At 31.7% G+C, this 19241-nt stretch overlaps 3 protein-coding genes across 3 annotated transcripts; all 3 read left to right on the top strand.

The window, feature by feature from the left end:
* The first annotated feature begins 2571 nt into the window (after nucleotides 1-2571).
* LOC148575263 (uncharacterized) lies at nucleotides 2572-4404 on the top strand. Its single transcript, XM_088506148.1, has 2 exons — nucleotides 2572-4004; nucleotides 4089-4404. Exons 1-2 carry the CDS (start codon nucleotides 2572-2574, stop codon nucleotides 4402-4404), a joined length of 1749 nt encoding a protein of 582 aa, XP_088362274.1.
* A 345-nt stretch (nucleotides 4405-4749) lies between these two features.
* LOC148575262 (uncharacterized) lies at nucleotides 4750-6292 on the top strand. Its single transcript, XM_088506147.1, has 2 exons — nucleotides 4750-5272; nucleotides 5967-6292. Exons 1-2 carry the CDS (start codon nucleotides 4750-4752, stop codon nucleotides 6290-6292), a joined length of 849 nt encoding a protein of 282 aa, XP_088362273.1.
* Nucleotides 6293-8981: 2689 nt separating this feature from the next.
* On the top strand, nucleotides 8982-10392 carry LOC107627746 (non-specific lipid-transfer protein 4). The gene is made up of 2 exons (XM_088503829.1): nucleotides 8982-9430; nucleotides 10125-10392. Exons 1-2 carry the CDS (start codon nucleotides 9087-9089, stop codon nucleotides 10135-10137), a joined length of 357 nt encoding a protein of 118 aa, XP_088359955.1. The 5' UTR covers nucleotides 8982-9086; the 3' UTR covers nucleotides 10138-10392.
* The last annotated feature ends 8849 nt before the right edge of the window (nucleotides 10393-19241 follow it).

Here is a 19241-nt window from a genome sequence, read left to right as displayed (position 1 = left end):
GGGCGGCGGCTACTAGGGTTTGTTTCGTTGTTATTTCATTTTCCAGCTAAGAAGGGAGGTGAGTCGGGTCTTGGAAGGAGTAGGGGCTTGCGGGTCTCTCCTTAGGTTTAAGTTTCTTTTTTTTTTTTTTAATAAAAATAAAAAAGGGCGCCGTTTAAGGAAAATTTCCCAAACCAGGCAAACTAAAATCAATGGGAGAAATTAAGTGTAACATTTCACAAAATTAATAATTTATCCTTATAAGTAATGTACGTTATTAATAATCTCTATTACGTTATATCTATGAATAATTAATAATTATAATTAATAATGTTTATTATTCTAATAAATAGCTATTACTATATTTATTATACCTATAAATATATGACAATCATAAAATCTATAAATATAATAATTATATAAATAAATTACAATAATTATTAATCAAATTATTATAATAATTGCTTATAATAGCTATAATTTATAATAACAGTTGTAAATATTTATAGAGGTATTAATATCCTCATAAATAATTATAAATAATATCTTTATTAGTAAACATAATATTATAACAATAAACATAATTTATTTTATAAGATTTATTATAAATATTATAAGTATTAATATCCTTATTAACATAATTATAGATATTATAATGATTTTAATTTATTATAATAATTGCTTATGATGTATAACTGTTGAAATATCCGTATAGTAATTTATAACATATAATATTACTATATTATAAGGATAATTTTATATTAATAGTCTTACTTATTATATTAATTAGTATATGGTATAATAATTAGTAACAAAGTTAGATTCCAAAACGGCAGAGAGCGTAAAATTTGATGAGAGTATTCATAAGAAGTAATAACATATATTATTTTATATGTTATTCTTAATTTAATGTATAAATATTAATTTTTATTAGAAAAAATTATAACAAACTAAAATATAATTTTATAAAATTTATAATATAAAAAATATACTAAAAAGAAGTATTAAACCGATTAAATATACTAAAAACTAATATTATAAATTAATATTATATTTTTTTAGTAATATACAAATTCTCTATCTAAAAGTGATTTTAACTAATATTATCCAAACAAATTCATTTTATCAAAATCAATTTTAGTATAGAATTGCCAAACATAAATTATGTTGGCAGAAACTCACTTCTATTCAAAATCAATTTTATAAGATCACTTTCATTCAAAATCCAGTTTGACCAACTCTAATTAAAAATGATAATCAACTAATGCACCATATATCTAAATTAAGACTGTAAGGGAACTTTTATTCCAAATTAAAAGGTGGCTGAGAATAAAATATAATTTATTGATTTGAATTTATAATTTCTTGTAACATAAAATTTGAAATCATTATTGGATTGTAATATTTAATTTTTTCGATGATAGTTAATATAAAACCAAAACAATTTTCAACCAAGTTGCATGACAGCTACACAATAATTTAGTTAAAACAAGTTGAAGTAATGACATATTTAATAAAGACATTAGTTACACGGTGTTCACTTTAAAGTAGACTCACAGAAACTTTAAATTTCATATCAACTGTAATATGCTAAAACTAAGTTGCTAGCTAAAACTATATCGTCATAGTTATGATGGATGCATATTTTTACCAGTTTGTCTTCTCATATCTCGTACGTCACTATTAATTAGTTCGATATATTCTGATACTATACTAGATATTGATAAGACCTGGATTTCAAAGTCACGGGGTAGTGTGGAATATAGGCAAGGACTGAACACTTTTTTAGACTTTGCGTTTGCGAATGCATCCTCCGATGGCATGATAAAGTGTCCATGTCCTAAATGCGGGTTTCAACTTATGCAAACAAGAGAGGATGCATACGACCATCTGTTGTTACGACCATTTCCCCCTGGATATACTATTTGGGTGCGTCATGGTGAGAAGCCGGTTGAAGAGAGGCCTGGATTGGGACGAGAAGATGAAAATCTGATATCCCAAGTGAATCAAATGCACCAAATGGTCAACGATGCATTCAATTTCACGATACAAAATGTGAGTGAGGACATCACAGCAATCGAGCATGCAGAAGATGATGAAGACGTGTTACCGAGCTTGTATGAAGGTCCAAGTCGCGCGGCGTGGGATTTTAACGATCTACTGTCAGATGGAGAGCAGGAGTTATATCCCGGATGCTCAAAGTACTCTAAATTATCGTTTTTAGTGAAGCTTTACCATATCAAGTGTATGTGCGGTGTGAGTGACAAGGCAATAACAATGATTCTTGACTTACTGCGCGACGCATTCGAACAAGCAAAACTCCCAAAGACAGTGTATGAAGCTAGGAAGACAATAAGAAAGCTGGGTATTGAATACACCAAGATAGATGCTTGTCCAAATGACTGTATGCTGTACCGAGGTGATGATGAAAACCTGACTAGGTGCAAGAACTGTGGGTGTTCAAGATGGAAGCAGAAGACTAAAAAGGGTTCTATTATTAGGCTCAACGTACCAGTAAAGAGAAAAGGAAAACCTATAGCAGCCAAGAGTCTTCGTTACTTTCCCCTCATACCATGACTGCAGCGGTTATTCATGTGCAGCAAGACATCGAGTGATATGTTATGGCATAAACAGGCGTCTAATAACGATGGTTTTCTTAGGCATCCAAGGGACGCTGAAGCATGGAAAAAGTTTGATGCAAAGTATACTAATTTTTCCGCGGATCCGCGCAATGTTCGCCTAGCCTTGGCGAGCGATGGATTTAATCCTTTTGGGAATATGAGCATAAAGTACTCCATCTGGCCTGTGATTCTTATTCCGTATAATCTACCACCCTGGCTTTGCATGAAGCAGACATCTTTGATTCTATCCACGCTTATTCCTGGGCCAAAAATGCCAGGTAACGACATAGATGTTTATTTGCAGCCTTTGATAGATGAGTTGAAGCAATTATGGGATGGGGTTGAAACCTATGATGCCAAAGAGGGAAACACTTTCAAGATGTGTGCGGCACTGATGTGGACTATTAGCGACTTTCCAGGATTGGGGAACCTATCTGGCTGGAATACGCACAGTGGGTTAGCTTGTCCTACGTGTAACTTGGATGCTAAGCCACAGCGGCTGAAAGACAGCCAGAAATGGTGTTTCATGGGCCATCGACGCTTTTTAAATCAGGGACACAAATACAGACTAGACCAGAATAGATTTGACGGGCAGGTTGAAGGTAGAGATCCGCCAAAGAAGTTATCCGGAACAGATGTATTGAGGCAACAGTCTAATGTGCACGTTTCATTTGGGAAGAGTTCAAGCGTGACATCCAAAAAAAGACGCAATGGTCAGGATGCGGATGAAGATGACTCGCATTGGAAAAAGAAGAGTATTTTCTTTGACCTCCCGTACTGGGAGGACCAGATGTTGCGTCATAACCTCGATGTGATGCATATAGAAAAAAACGTGTGTGACAATGTGGTCTTCACTATCTTAAACGATAGCGGCAAATCAAAAGACAATCTTAAAGCTCGCAGGGATTTACAATGCATGGGTATAAGGCCGGAATTATGGCCGGGGGAAGGTGGTAAGTATACTTCTGCAATATTTGCGATGTCAAATTCACAGAGAGATGTATTCCTGAAGACTTTGCAGAATGTGGTCTTTCCAGATGGTTACTCTAGCAATGTTGCTCGTTGTATTGACTTGCGACAGCGCAAGTTATCTGGGTTGAAAAGTCATGACTGTCATATTCTGATGGAACAATTACTCCCAATTTTGGTGAAGAATGCACTTCCGAGTCCGGTGTCCAATGTGATTGCAAATTTGTCATCATTTTTCCGAGAACTTTGTGGGAAAGCCATAAACCCTATGCAGCTTGCTGAACCTCAGAATCATGTTGTGCAAACCTTGTGTCAGATGGAAATAATTTTTCCTCCATCCTTCTTCACCGTCATGGTTCACCTCACCGTGCATCTCATTGATGAGGTTACTCTTGGTGGACCAGTACATTATAGGTGGATGTATCCAATAGAAAGGTTAGCTTGCTTGTAAACCCCTTTAGTACATTCAGTTCAATTAATTGTGTATATACTGAGATTTTTATTGTATTTATACAAAAGGTATTTAGGACGTCTGAAGCAATATGTTCGTAATAGGGCACAACCGGAAGGCTCAATTGCAGAAGGCTATTTATCTGAGGAAATCCTGACTTTCTGTTCTAGGTATCTGGATAATATTGAGACTAGAATCAACCGACCAGGGCGAGTTGATGATGAGCCCGTTGACGTTCTTCATAATTCAGGGGAAAGTATGTTCCCAGCTATTGGAAAAGCATTAGGGGCTGTTTCGCATTTCGAACTCACTTCAATGGAAAAACATCAAGCTCATCGTCATGTGCTAGTCAACTGCGATGCCGTGGTTCCGTTCCTTGAGTAAGTATACGCATGTATTTATAAAACACCAATATAACTCTTTGCTCCCAGTGACTAGTTGGACTAATTTTCTTGTCTCCAATAAAGTACATTTAGGGAAAAGACAAAGCGAAGCTTGCGTCAGCAGACAAGGTCGCAAGCTAAGATAGATAGTGTCGTCCATGCAGAATTTTCTCGGTGGTTCAAGCATCAGGTTGACAGAATACTAACCTGACCAATGTTTTTTTGGCCTGGAAATAGTACTATATGAAAACCGATTTTAATATAAAGCATGAATGTTATGTGGTTTCAGGTTCTTATGGAAAGTATGCCTCAATCGAAAGACCTGCAGTTGCTTGCGTGCGGTCCCATGATTCAGGCCAGACGTTTTGGGGCGTACAATGTTAACGGGTACAAGTTTAGAACTTTAACAAAGGAAAATGGGATGAAAACACAAAATAGTGGAGTATATGTATCATCTAATACAAGAAGTTATGCAAGCATGCGTGACAATAGAGTGGCTGTTGGTGGTGTTCCGTATTATGGAAAAATTGTGGACATAATTGAATTGAATTACAGTTGTTCCTTCACAGTGGTATTGTTCAAATGTGTTTCGGCTGATACCACTACCAGTAGAGGCATCAAACAAGACAATTTGGGGCTTACCAGCGTTAATTTCTCTCGTCCAATACACACTGGTAATCGTGAAGAAGATGAACCGTACTTATTGGCATCAGAAGCTCAGCTTGTATACTATGTGGAGGATGAAGTAGCTAAGGATTGGAGTGTTGTAGTTCATGTGAAACCAAGGGATTTGTATGACATGGGAGAAGAGAATGAAGAAGCTGAAGTTGGTTTTTCTCCACAGCCAGGGTTGAACATGTCAGCGGAAGGTGACATTGGAGATTTATTGTTGACAAGGGAGGAAGATATAGAAGACCTCGTAGAAAATGCCTCAGAGAATTTTGATGATGTCGCGTAATGCTTTGTATGAAGCATTTTACTGTAATTTAAAAATGATCTTTCTGTCATAAACTAAGTTAAATAAAATCAGCGTTGTACTTTGTTTTCTTTGGTTACTTTATACTTGTGTAGTTTTTTTTTTTTTTGCAGATAAATATTTGTGTTATTGTGAATTCTCATGAGTAAAAGCAGACTTTTGGTTCTTTCAACGATTTTAATATGGAAAAGTTAGTTTACGTTTGGTCTTTATTCCTTCTACAGTTGTTGTTTTTCTTAGGGTTGCATTTTTTATGATCTTGCTATGTATTACGCAATATAATTTCACTAGTGATACGTTTTGAAAACAATAGTGAACATAACATGACGGTGGAACATGATTGATAAAAAATGAGGACTTTTTGTCATTCTCTGCAAGCACAACAATTGCTACAGAGCTTCTGTTTAAGAAAATTGCCTTAACTACTAACAAGGGTGATAGTAATTGTTGAAAAGTTGTGTTTAGTTTTAAAATTGTCTTAGGATCTTGTAGTTTGGTTGTTTTTCTAAGTCAGTATTTAATAACTCCAGAGTTCTCAATTCCTTTTATGTATACTCATTCTGTTATGTGCATGTTGATATTTTCAGTCGTACCTGAATATTCCGGAGAAATAGTTCCTGACAGTCTAGACGGAGAAGAGTCTGATTCAGAAGACATTTTAGATGATGTATCCTCTGTCGCAGTTGATAGATCCATGCAGTTTGATCTGAATAAGGTTCCGGATGAAGATGATGAAACTTTAGAAGACCAACAAGATAAACAAGATGATATACATGTTAAGAAAATGTGCTTTGATCTGAATAAGATGCCATGGTATGGAGATGAAATATCAGATCCTCTGAAACGTGAAGCCCATAGATTCATAACAGAGTTTTTTTCGCCAGGTCAATATGATGTTGGAGAGAAATTTTGATCTTTTATTATAACAGTTACGCTGATTTCCTTAGTTTAATGATTTGGGTCACAGTTGTACATGTTTATTCTTGGTTTAGGTTTAGTAACGCATAACTTCAAAGAGGAGTAACTTTGATGTATGCTCTCTAGAACTTTATTTTAACTTCATAAATATCAGAGTTTGATTTTATTTTCTTCTTTTACATCCATGATTGAATGCAAATTTTAAATGCCAATAACGTAATCAAGAAAATCTTAGTGGTAAATTTGTTCACATGAGTTAACATATAAAGGTTACAAGTAACTTGTGAATTTTTTATCGTAAACCGAATGTAGAAAAAGTGTTACGAGTTTAAGTAAGAATGATTTAAACATATGTAGCTTCAGAAAGTAGTCTTCACTTAACTATATTATACCCAGATGGTTATTTCTAAAGAGAACAATGCAATATGTGGTAACACGCATTTTGCGGCGGTTAAATCAAAACCGCCGCAAAATGCCTAACAAGAAGTCACCGGCGGACATATCGCGGCAGTTTTCGAAAAGACGCCACAAAATGTTAATCTGACCGGCAATATAGCGGCGGTTTTAAAACCGCCGCTAAATGGCAACATGACAGCACTATAGCGGCGGTTTTAATGTCGGCCTAATTGCAGCCCAAACCTTTAACCGCCGCTATATGTGCCGCAATATGTCTTTTCGCGGCGCATTTATAAAACCGCTGCAAAAAAACCGTCGCTATCTTAAGGAATTGTTGTAGTGATACGGTATGATTAGTTGTCCATGTAAATTTTTTATATTGATAGTATATGAAATTTTTTTTTATTTCAATATTACGAATTTAATTTAAAATAAAATGAATCAACGAATTATATTTTCATCGTTTCTTTAGAAATAAAATCTATTTTGATGCACCAATCATATTTTTTAAGATGTTTGCTATGATGCCTATATATAGATGTCTAATTTACTAAAAAAAGAAAAAAATTAATGTTAAATTTAAAAATATAAAAATAAATAATTTTTAAATATAAAAAATTTACTATAAAATTAAAGATAAGTTCAACAAATTCAGTACCAAACTCATAGACACAAAAGAATTTGCCATTTTCTAATATAAGAATTTGAAAATAAGAAACAAAAATAGAAAAAATTTTCACTTCAATCGTCGGTCCCTAATTGTGTCAACTATATTTTTAATTAATTTGCTTTTAGCATCTGGTACAACTGAACAAGTTGAAAATGGAACTGTCCACGTGCTAGGTCGTTAACTAGCTAGCTTAAGCAGTTGAGCTTAAATAAGAGTTATGCTTTGTGCATTATGAATTATGCCAACTAGAAGCACAACACTTTTGGATGTCACTCAACCAAAATGCACACATCATATATATTTTCACATCATCGATTAATAAATCTTCTTCGATCAATTTCAATTTTTAAAAGGATAAATTTATAATATAATATATATCAAAATTTCTAGACCTAAAAATTTAAAATTAGATTATTATTGACCTTAAAAAATATAATATAAAATAAAAAAAATCTACGTAATATAAACCTAAAAAAGATTATGCTTTTAAATAGCAGCGTTTATAAACCACCACAAAAAATTTGAAAATTTTACAATAACAAATAATGACAGTTTAAAATTTTCGAAAAATAACAACAAATTCTAATATAGCAGCAGTTATGTCAGCCGTTGTTAAAAATTTTCATAAATTCTTAAAAAACTACCATTAAATAATGTGCAATATTTCCATAAATTCTTAAAAAACTACCATTAAATAATGTGTACCTTGTAATGATTATAATAGATAATTTTTTATTAAATAAACTATAGAGAAATTAACATTGAGCAATTTTTATCCCATCAATCATAAATAAATTAACAATCTTTTGTATTCTATCTTATTATTGTTGGATTGCACATTGTCATTGTTATTGTTATCGCTTTTCATTAAATTACTAAATCTAATATTTATAATTTATATTTAGAAAAAAAAACCCCCACACACACACATATGGGATCACTACTTTAGTAGTTCAATTCAATCTAGAATGTACCTAATAACTCATCTGTGTTTCTATCTCCTGCCCTACCGACAAGCAAATTAAAAGCTCCAAACTTAAATTAAGCTAGGTGCTAAAAGATGAAACGGTACACGTTCCATAGAGCATTAATTGAATTTTGCACCAACTAACAACAAACTCTTATGGTTGATGACACTGCATATTATTGTACCTATACCTATAGCCAATTTATTTTGATGTTCTTTTAATTTTTTTTAGAAAAATGATATTTTTATTATTATTATTTGAGTATATTTTAATTTTTTTAATAATATAACAGATAAATTTTTTATTTTTTCAATTTTTATCCATTATTTTTATAATATAAAAAAAAAACAAAATTATAATAAAAAATAAAAATTTAATTTTAATACATTAAAAGTATAAAACATCTTATATAGTTATTCAATCACATCAGTTCTTTTGAATTACTATTCATGCGGTTAATATAAAAGATAGTTATTTTTACCGACGTAACTATACGTAATTGAATACACGTACAAAACTATTTTACATTGTGTATCAAAAATTAAATTAAAAAAAATAATATATAAAAAATGTTACATCTAATATTTGTCTTTCCTTTGTTGCATGATCCCTACTCTACTCTTCTATATAAACCCCACAGCTTGCACCCAAAGTACTCACAATAAAAGTGCCACAATTTCCAATTAAGTATCCACAACACCAAAGTAAAGCAATTATATTACATTGTTGCATTAAGGCATATTACTTTTAGTAACATGGCCAGCATCAAGGTTGTTGCATGTGTGTTTATGGTTTGCATGGCCATTGTGGGTGCACCAATAGTCCATGCTGCCATCTCATGTGGTCAAGTTAACTCTGCCCTATCACCATGCATCCCATACCTTACAAAGGGTGGACCAGTTTCTCCGGGGTGTTGCGGCGGCGTTAAGAGCCTTCTTGCGGCCGCCAAAACTACCCCTGACCGCCAAGCTGCATGCAACTGCCTGAAAACCGCCGCAGGCTCCATTCGCGGCCTTATCGTCGCGAATGCCGAGTCTCTTCCCGGAAAATGTGGTGTTAGCATCCCTTACAAGATTAGCACCTCCACCAACTGCGCCACGTATGTTAATTGACTCATACATAACATGTTTAGTTTAATTCTCGTTTGAAAAATACTTTCTCTCTCAAATTAAACCTAAATCCTAAATAGACTAATTAATTTTGTGTTTAAAAAATTTAAAAATAATAAAAATTAAGGAACCTGCATCGATGCATATATGTCTAGTGAGCACTTTATTCTAATATTCTCACATGATTTTATATATAATTTTTTTAGAGGGACATGCATCACTATACCCATATATTAAGCATTTGTTTTAACAATCATACTAAATACATACCAAAATCAGTCATCAATATAAAATATATATTAAAATATAAAATATACATTAAAATTAAAGTTAAATTATTACACCTATATTTATACACAAATACATAATAATCGATTTTGATTGGGCACATAGTATTTTTGTTGTTTAAATTGTAACCACAATTGCTAGCTATTAATTAGTTGCATAAATTCCAACTTATGCACATTCTCGTAACTATATAATTTTTATTTTACTTTACATTTTTGCATACATGGTTACATTTACACCATAACGAACTCTACCACACTTGAGCCTATAGATAGATGCGCATCTATACGTGCAAAAGCTTAATTAATTAAACACTAATGTATAATCTTTTTGCTTAAAAATTATTAGTAATTATAAATTGAGTTGATTTGTTTGTTGGTTGCTTTAATGTTGCAGCATCAAGTTCTGAAGAATAATGGATGTGGTGGAAGAGAAAGAGGACAACATACATAGCCAGTTTCTAGTAGCTTTAGTTTTCAGATATTTAATAAGAATAAAGGAACGCAAGAAGTGTATCACTTATGAGAGTATACTCTTGTGTTTCCCTTAGTTTCATGACACTTGGCTCTAGTTATTATCTCTGTGTGTGTGTATCTCAGTTGGTTGTTGAATACTTGAATGTATTAATAACCTATATAAGTATATATTAATTCCACTTTGATTACTTTGCTTTCTATTTTCTTAATTTTTCTTTTTGGTCTTTATACATTGAGTCATTGACACTGGCCTTCTAAACAAAGATTTAAAATATGAATTCAACTTTTAAATTACGTAAATTTATGCTAATAAAAAGAAATATACAAACAATGATGTCTCTAACTAAAGTTATCGTATCTAAGCCATAATTTATTTTGATCGAACATTAAATCAATATTTAGTTTAACTGATGAGTTATTGATTAAATCGTTTAAATAATAAAAAAAAATGGTTTAGACATATTCAATATTTTGAAAATTAAACCGTTTTATTTCTCTCTCTACCCACTTATTACTGGTAATTCATCTCCTCTTCGTCTAAACAGCAATCCACTCACACCACACACTACCTAATTTTCATGCCACCATTGCTCCTCCGTGTTATAACTTACATTTTTGCTCCTTCCCAACTTCTCCGTAATTTGAAAATTGTCCTCTAAATCTATTACATTTGTTAAGAAACTCGTAAAAGTTGAAGTGAGAAATCTTTGATTAACGCCTATAGAAATTGCATTTGTCATTCCTTTAATTACCATTATAATTCAAAGTGGGTCCTTATAATTCAGGCTTTAGCCATAGCTCTGTCATTGTTTCTCTCTTTAATTAAGGTATGAGCAAATATTTTTTCTATTTTTTAATTTGACATAATTTTGTGATGTTCAGAGGTTAAAAAAAAGACAACATTGAAAGGAAAATAGAAAAACATACATGAAAAGAAAAGAATTAAGAACAATGGGAGAATTCCATTAATGTTAGAGGTGAATTGTACTATAAGAAAAATGTTGAGTACTATTGAATTTACCGGTAGAATAATAAAAATAATTCGTTTGAAATATATTTACGCAGATTTAACGCAAAAAATAATCTGATGGTGTAATCCTCATCGGTAACAAATTATCGTCGGATTTTTTAATCCAACGGTAATTACTAGCGAATTCTTTGTCCAAAAATTATTTGATTATTGGCAGAAAATTGTCGCCGATTAACGTCGGATTTTTTTTCAATAATTTTTTATTTTTTAACACAATTAGTAGTCAAATTTTATTTGTTATTTTTTTAAATTTTTTTTACACAATTAATAGTCAAATTTTAAATATTTAAAACCAAATAATGATTTTATTAAATATTAAGTGTACGAATAAAATAAAAATTCAAATAAATAAAATACAATCAAATAGTAAAAAAAAAATCCTAATCACTACAGATTTTGATAGTCATCATCGTCATCCCCCTAATTACTACAGATCCTAGGTATTGTTTCATATAAATTTCTCCTGCAGTTAATCAAAATTAAATACTTAATTAAATAAAATAGAAGATATAACTAGCTAAGGTTTGAATATATTGAGTTTTTACCGCTCACTTCTAAAATTATCACTTTTTGGTCTCAATACTCTACAAGAAATAGCGTAATTATCGACACTAAAAATCGACGGCCATATTTTTGTCGATATTTTTCGACGGTTTGCCGTCGATAAAATAAAAAAATTAAATTAAAAATAAAATATTAAAATCGACGACCAGGTCGTCTATTATTTTAGTGGCCTTATAATAATTTAATATTATCGTCACATAATCGGCAGAAATATGGGTGAAAAATTTTTTTCTTTAAAATCGACGGAAAGACCGTCTATTTTAATATTTGTAATATCGACCACTTTGTCGTCGATAAACTTAAACGATGAAGATCCCTCTTTAAAATCTAATGAATGATATAGATTTATTAAATAGGCGGTTAGAATGTTGATTTTTATTTTAACTAAAATCGACCAAGTTGTCGTGGATTTTTATCAACAAAAGATTGGTATCCGCGTTTATTTCTCGTGTCCCTTGTTTCCCTCAATTCACCACTTACATTTTACCTCCGCCATTTCACCATTTTCCCCCAATTCGCGCCTTCTCCATTTCCCCTCCGCCATTTCACCAACCTTCCCTCTCCAGTGCTGCCGCGTCGTTTTCACTCCGTTGCTCTCGCGTTCGTCGTCGCTTCGTCACACTCGCTCCGTTGTCACTCTCGTTCAGTTACTCTCTTTCTTTTTCTGTCTGTAGTTTCATTCTTCAACTCTAACTTTGGTCTCTTTGATCTTTTCTTTCTCGTGCACAACAAATACAAAACCTCCATTGATGATTGACCTAAAACTCATCAATTTCAGAATTCAAAGCCATCTTTCAAGCTTCACTGATGAACCACAACAGAGTTAAACTTTCTCGTTGCTGCATTATAAGGAGGCTCTTCTGCTGATTTGGTATGTGGATTTTTTCATTGAAGCTCTCCTAGTTGAAAATTGTTCTTTATTTTGCAATTTTTTATTTTGTGATTTCTGAAATATATAATACAACTTAGCCTGTTGTAATTTTTAATCTCTGTATTATTATTATGATTATTAATTTTTAATTTCAATCTGATTGCGATCTATTATTTTAGTGAAGTGTATGTGGTTAACTAAGTGAAGTTTGAATGTTGTTTATGTGAATTAATTTAGAATCTATTAGAAGATTGTTGGGAATAAGTAGTATGACCACAATCCAATCACTCACGTGTCAAATATTTTATTATTGTTATTATATTAAAATGTTAATATAATAACGTTCTTGATTAAATTTAGAGATTTATCATTGTGATAGTGATCGTAATATTGAGAGATAAATATTTTATAATTTAATCTAAATTGTTCTTGGTCATAGGATTATCAAAAAGGACATTAATAATCCGGAAAGATCAATATATATATAATAGTCTTCATTGGATGAAGATTAATAGATCTCATTTATTAAATTATATATATAGATGGTGCATATAGAGATATGACTATTGAACTGACTCACTTTGAGAATTCCTAATGGTTATAATTACCGTATATTTGTCAATAGGATATTCTCAAGATGAACATAGTAATAGAGTTTCCTTTGACCTGCGACTGTCATAGTAATTAACAATGTATTTATTATACTTTGATTCTGGACACCTAATACCCTAGGATGCTAGTTGAATGGATATTGGGTATGATTTAAATACTTGTAGAATTAATGATTAGTCAATAAGGAATCCGTCAACTCTCGGTAAAGAGTTTGAGCTCTATGATTATAATGACTGAGATGAATAAAACCTTGGCCAAGGGGATTGAATGAATTAAGAAATGAGTTTCTTAAGTCATTCACAGTTCATTATAATAATGGTAACAAGTTAGAGTTTGATAATTAAACCATACTCTAATTAAGGGTTAACCAAGAGCTGGAAAGATGGAATGAATTATACTTTGTTCTTCTAAGGTTCTTAGTAAAAATATATTACTTCATACTATCGGATCGTTGAGGAGTGTTGCTAGACGCCAACCTTGATTAGTAAATTTAGTATGACTAATTTACTACCCGCTTAGTATTGAACCTATGAGGTCACACACTAACGAGTGTTCTAATCTTTGCTATAGAATTATTTAATTATTATTTTGATTTGATCAAATAAATAATTATATTAATTTAAAATGAAATATTATTATATTATTTGCTAGCACTAAGAATATAATAATAGTATGATAATTGAGAATATTATATGAGATTTGAGAATAATTAGTTATTCTATTTCTAAACTTGAATTTTAAATTTGGATGAGATCCTAACTGATTATGTTTCAAATTGAGTTATGATATGATTCATAAATTTGAAAGATTCAAGTTTAAAATAACAAGATATGATTTGAATTTGAATTGAGATTCAAATTTGAAATCAGTAACAAATCTCATACTATATATATGTATGCCAAGAGTAGAGGAAAAATAAGAATGAAACGAGAATAACAAGAGTTTTATTCCTTTACCTCTACACACATAAATGTATGTGAGCCTAATTCTTGGAGAAAAATTTTATGGTGTGCAAAGAGTTGCAAGAGATTTCTCAATTTAGATCAGATGTCCATTGGTCAAGGAATTGACAGCAAAGGTTGGTCTCGGTGTGGATACGCATAGAGTCTTCGTACAATCAAAGAATAAAGTTTCACTAAAGCGTCCAAAGGTATTTAGATCTGATCTACTATATAATTATTATTGGAATAAAATTTAAGTACAAAATAGATCTTTAGGATTACTTTCTTTTCTTCCGCTGCGTGTTATGAACACATGGTAATCCTACAAAGATGATGGATATAATTGGTGCTACCTTGACTTAGTGAATGTGATTCAAGTTCATGAGGGGGTGTGTGTTCGAGCCATCTTTATTGCCTCCATGCTGGGATTCACTGTGTGACCAAAAGAATCCTATCATTTTCTCTACCTAGTTATTAAAAAAGAAATTAAAAGGCATTACATGTTTCTCTACCTGGTTATGTTTAACATTTTCTATTCTTGTTGAGATAAAGATTCTGTGTTAATTATATAGGAATAGGAATATATATGTATTTATTTCAACATGCAAAAAAAAAAATCATATCTAATTAGCTTAATTTGGTTATTTTAATTTACTGAAAAGTTGGTCAGTTGAAGTTGCCTCATGCTGATGAGTGATAAGAATTTAGATGTTCCTAGTTTTATGAGATAAACAAAATTTATGTTGCAGGGAAAAGTAGTTTTAGTGTATATAAAATTCTAAGCAAGGATTAAGGAGTGTTTGATTTAATATCTCATTTGACTAGCATGATTCCAGTGGTTTGTGTGAGTGGTTTGTGTGATGGAATGGATCCTTTACAGCAAGCACTACTCAAGGAAAGTGAAAATGTCAGTCATGGTTGTGGTTATTAGGTAGCGTTTGTTTTGAGGTACTGAGACAGAGACTGAGAGACTGAGACTCAGTATCGTGTTTGTTAATTCAGAGACTGGTACTAAAATTTCTGTCTCTGTCTCTAAAATTTCAGTATTTCAGTACCTCCAAAAAGTAGGGACACAGGGGACTGGAATTTTTAGAGATGAAGACTGAAACTTTAATAACATTTTATACCTAAAATACTTTCATTTCAATTAATTAATTCCAATTTTACCCTTTGTGCAAATTAAATTAGAGTTTTATTCTTGTTTCAATTCATGTCTCCCATTTTGCACCAAACAGAATACTGAGATTTATTTCAATCCCTGTCTCTTAGTCTCTATCTCTCAGTCTCAGTCTTTCCGTCTCTGTCTCTCCACCAAACGCTACCTTAGTGTTGGTATTTGCAATGTAACTGATGTTAAAGTTAACCTCCGGTTTTTGTATGTGCCTGTATGGCGGTTTTATCAACATCTTTGCAGCAAATTGTAAAAAAGTCCAAAGCGTTGGAAATGATTTTTTTTTTGTTAATGATAGCAGCTATTTGAAAGCTTTAGTGTGATATTTCTATTTTGGTTTTCTTTTGCTTATTTGGTTGTGTCTAGATTTGGTAGGTAGTAGTGGAGTTAAATTACTTGGAGTTTCTTTAAAGAGATTATATGTTGTTTGTTTGTTAGTTTTTTTTTTGTTTTATTTTATTTTTGTTTAACCTGATGATTAGCTATTCATTTGTGATCTATTGCTTTTTTTTGTTGCGTATAAATCAAATTTCTTTTCATCTTTTTTTTTGTTCTTACTCAGATTCCTATTACAAGAATAGTGGGTAAGGGTTTGTTGAATTTGCCTTTCTTTTTCATTTGGGAGGTTAAAATATGCATAAACCGAAAGCAAGGTAAGATTGTCATTATTTGACATTTTCATTGTTTTCTATCTTTTGTGCAGTCTTATGACTGAATTTTGGTATCAATGTGGTAAATTTTGGTGAATTTATGCTCTGGATTTACTAATTTGGTGCTTCAAGTCATGTTTGAGTTTGTCTTAAAAATTAGACTTTCTAATAATACTATTAGGTATAATGATATTGCCAAGTTTGGGTATGCTGCAATGGGACGATCCAAGTTCATAGGAGAGGAAGACTCAAGCCAAAGCAATTCTCTAACTTTACAAAATGCTAGTCATGTAAAAAGACCAGCTGGCCTGGGAGGGTAAGGTTCAAATCCTTAGTTTCTTGTCCTTTTCTAGTTGGTGTTAATTATTATTGGATTAATCCATGGTAAAAAGATTCAGCTACGTTGTTTACTTCACTCAGGGTCATGATTGGAATAGCAGAGCAGATGTACTTAATACTCCTTCAATTCCGAGTGTTTTCTTTCTTGAATATTTAGAGATTCAAATAAAGCTATCACATTGGTATCAACCTTGATTTTGATGCAAGTAGTAACTTATTTTTAAAACTTAGTTAATTCTTCTATGACACTCTTTTCGAAAACATTGGAATCAGATATTTTGGTTGGCAGGCGTAGCCATTTTGCTTAGATGGTGTTCCATGTTGAGTCTCTTTACAAATCCAGCAAACTATAAGGTCCTTCCCCATTTCTTAATTCTTATTAGTCATTCTATTTTTTATTCTATTTCAACACTAGCAAGTTCCAGGGGGAAAAAGGAAAACAAAAGAAGAGAATGGTTTAGTGCTTGATTTGGTGTTTTTGTTTCTAAGTTCAAATAATATTTCTTTTATAATAAACACTAGGAATTCAAGAAGAAATTAGAAGAACAAATATTGTTGAAAGCCCTTCGACAAAGGAAGGATGAAGCATCGGGCAAAGTAAAGGATCTTAAAGTAAAATTTGACAAGCTGCGTGATATGAATTGTAATAATTGTTTCTTTTATGTGAGTCAGTTATGCTGTTTAAAGTGATAAGATGTTATATGGATAATACTCTGTTAAAACATGACAAATGTAGGGTCAGTAGAGGACAAATTTACTGCGATTGAAAAGGCTGGGAATCAATGTAAGAAAATTGAAAGTGAACTGGAGTCGGCTGAACAGGTATACATTTTTACTGTTCTTTATTATTGTTTAAAAATTTTGATAATATCTTCATTTGTTTCTTTTTTGAAATTATATTTTTTTTCTGAACAAATTTAAGGGAAAGGTTCACTATGAAAATCTCATGGAAAACAAGGTCCTACCTGCTATTAAGAAGGCCGAGGAAGAATATCAGAAGCTTACAAAAATGCGTGAGGTGCATTCTAATTTAGATTTGTAATGCATATCTATTTCATATTATTTATTTGCCTATATCTTTTTCTTTTGAAAGCATGCAAGTATGTGGATGATGAAGTGGACCATGAATAATAAGATTTTAGCTAGACATAAGCTAACTATTCGAAGAATCAGTTTATAAATACTCTTGTATCTCCCATAATATAAATAACTTTTCTGCTGGAAGCTGTTAGGCAAGATGATGACCCTTTATTTTCGTTTCTCCATCTTACTTGGAGTTTGTATGGCTTTCTATTTTGAGAAAGTTTTTGACATCAGAAATCCTGAGAATCCATAAGTTTTTGTAGTGAGGTGGTCTTGCATATGTGATAATGAAATCGAGGAGCCATTGACTAGTTCAGAGTGAACTCAGATTTATAGCTATACATAAATAGTCAACCAAATAACAATAAAAATCCAATTAAGATAAATAGCAGTGTTCATACTGCATTATGGTATATTCAAAAAAAAATCTTGTACAGCATCAAAAGACGGAGAAGAGAATTATTTCAATGCAAAAGAGAAAGCTAGTCCCATTGTATATTCGACTAGGTGTTAGAAATTATGAATGCATCTTCTAATTTTCTTTATTACATCTTATAATATTTTTTCTTTTAGTCTCATTATAATATTTTAATAGAAAAAATACTTAAAAAAATATAGCTATTAAAATCGACGGCCATTGTCGATTTTATTAAATCAAATATAACTATTAAAATCGACGGTTATTTTGTCGATTTTATTGAATCAAATATCGACAAAAGCGTTGTCGATTTTATATAATAATATCGACGGCAATGTTGTCGATTTTACTAAAATTCACAAACTCATATCATAGACGGAAATATTGTCGATTTTAGTAAGAAGGTAAAATTCTCCACCTCATATTATCAACGGAAATACTGTCGATTTTATTAAATTATTATCGACGGCTAAGCAAGCCGTCGATTTTATAGAATTTTGAAAAAATCGACAAGTTTAATAGCAACCACCACCGCTGTCCATTTTGCCGTCGATTTTTAATATTATCGACGGCCTAACCGTCGATTTTAATGATATTTCTTGTAGTGATGGGGATCTTCTTGTAACTCGGCCATAGTGGTCGTACATCAACTTGATGACATTGGTACGCTCTTGTGTACATGGATTGTTATTTGGTGTAAATCTATCAATGAAAAACTTAAGATTAGTAGTTTCAGTCAAATCTGAACCAAACTATAAACCTTAATTATATTTCAATTTTTTAGAAATTTCGATAGAGTTTCATCTACAATTAGAAGACGCCTAAAACTCTATCCATCAACAATTTACTTAAACAATTCACAAACAAATCATTATGTCAATATACAACACAAAATCAGTAGCAACATCCATCAATAACCAAGAGTTCTCAAATACTTTCAGTAGTTCAAACCTACTAACCTAAATCAAACCCGTCTTAACAACTTAAATCCACTAAAACAAAAAATTGAATCTAACTAAATTAAACTAACTAACTAAAATGGAAAACTTAAGATTAGCAACCACATATGTTGAATAAGAATATCAAAATAGTTTGTATTTAAAAGACTTAAAATAGTACTCATACTGTCAAACCATCAGGCCAAATCGTCATCTGTGCGATGAGAAGTGGTGGGGGAAATCTGCTGAGATCCGTGAGAGAATTCTGGCACTGCGGTTGATGAACGAATTTTTGACGGTTTAGAAATTCACTAATGAAATCTCGTTGTAAAGTATAGTTTCTAAACCAAGCAATAATCCTTTCATACAAAAAGTTGTTTGTCACTAGTACAAACCCCTAAAATTTATAAACCGAAGTAT

This window comes from Arachis ipaensis, chromosome B2, assembly GCF_059453495.1.
Source record: "Arachis ipaensis isolate K30076 ecotype BB chromosome B2, ASM5945349v1, whole genome shotgun sequence".
Taxonomy (NCBI): domain Eukaryota; kingdom Viridiplantae; phylum Streptophyta; class Magnoliopsida; order Fabales; family Fabaceae; genus Arachis; species Arachis ipaensis.
This window is presented reverse-complemented; position numbering and strand designations above follow the sequence as displayed.

Excerpts from the sequence above, each read along its gene's own strand:
- LOC107627746 (XM_088503829.1), top strand. The coding sequence starts at position 9,087 with ATGGCCAGCATCAAGGTTGTTGCATGTGTGTTTATGGTTTGCATGGCC.
- LOC148575262 (XM_088506147.1), top strand. The coding sequence starts at position 4,750 with ATGATTCAGGCCAGACGTTTTGGGGCGTACAATGTTAACGGGTACAAG. Across the intron at positions 5,273-5,966 it reads GTTGAACATGTCAGCGGAAG|TCGTACCTGAATATTCCGGA; the intron begins GTGACATTGGAG and ends TGATATTTTCAG.
- LOC148575263 (XM_088506148.1), top strand. The coding sequence starts at position 2,572 with ATGTGCAGCAAGACATCGAGTGATATGTTATGGCATAAACAGGCGTCT. Across the intron at positions 4,005-4,088 it reads TGGATGTATCCAATAGAAAG|GTATTTAGGACGTCTGAAGC; the intron begins GTTAGCTTGCTT and ends TTTATACAAAAG.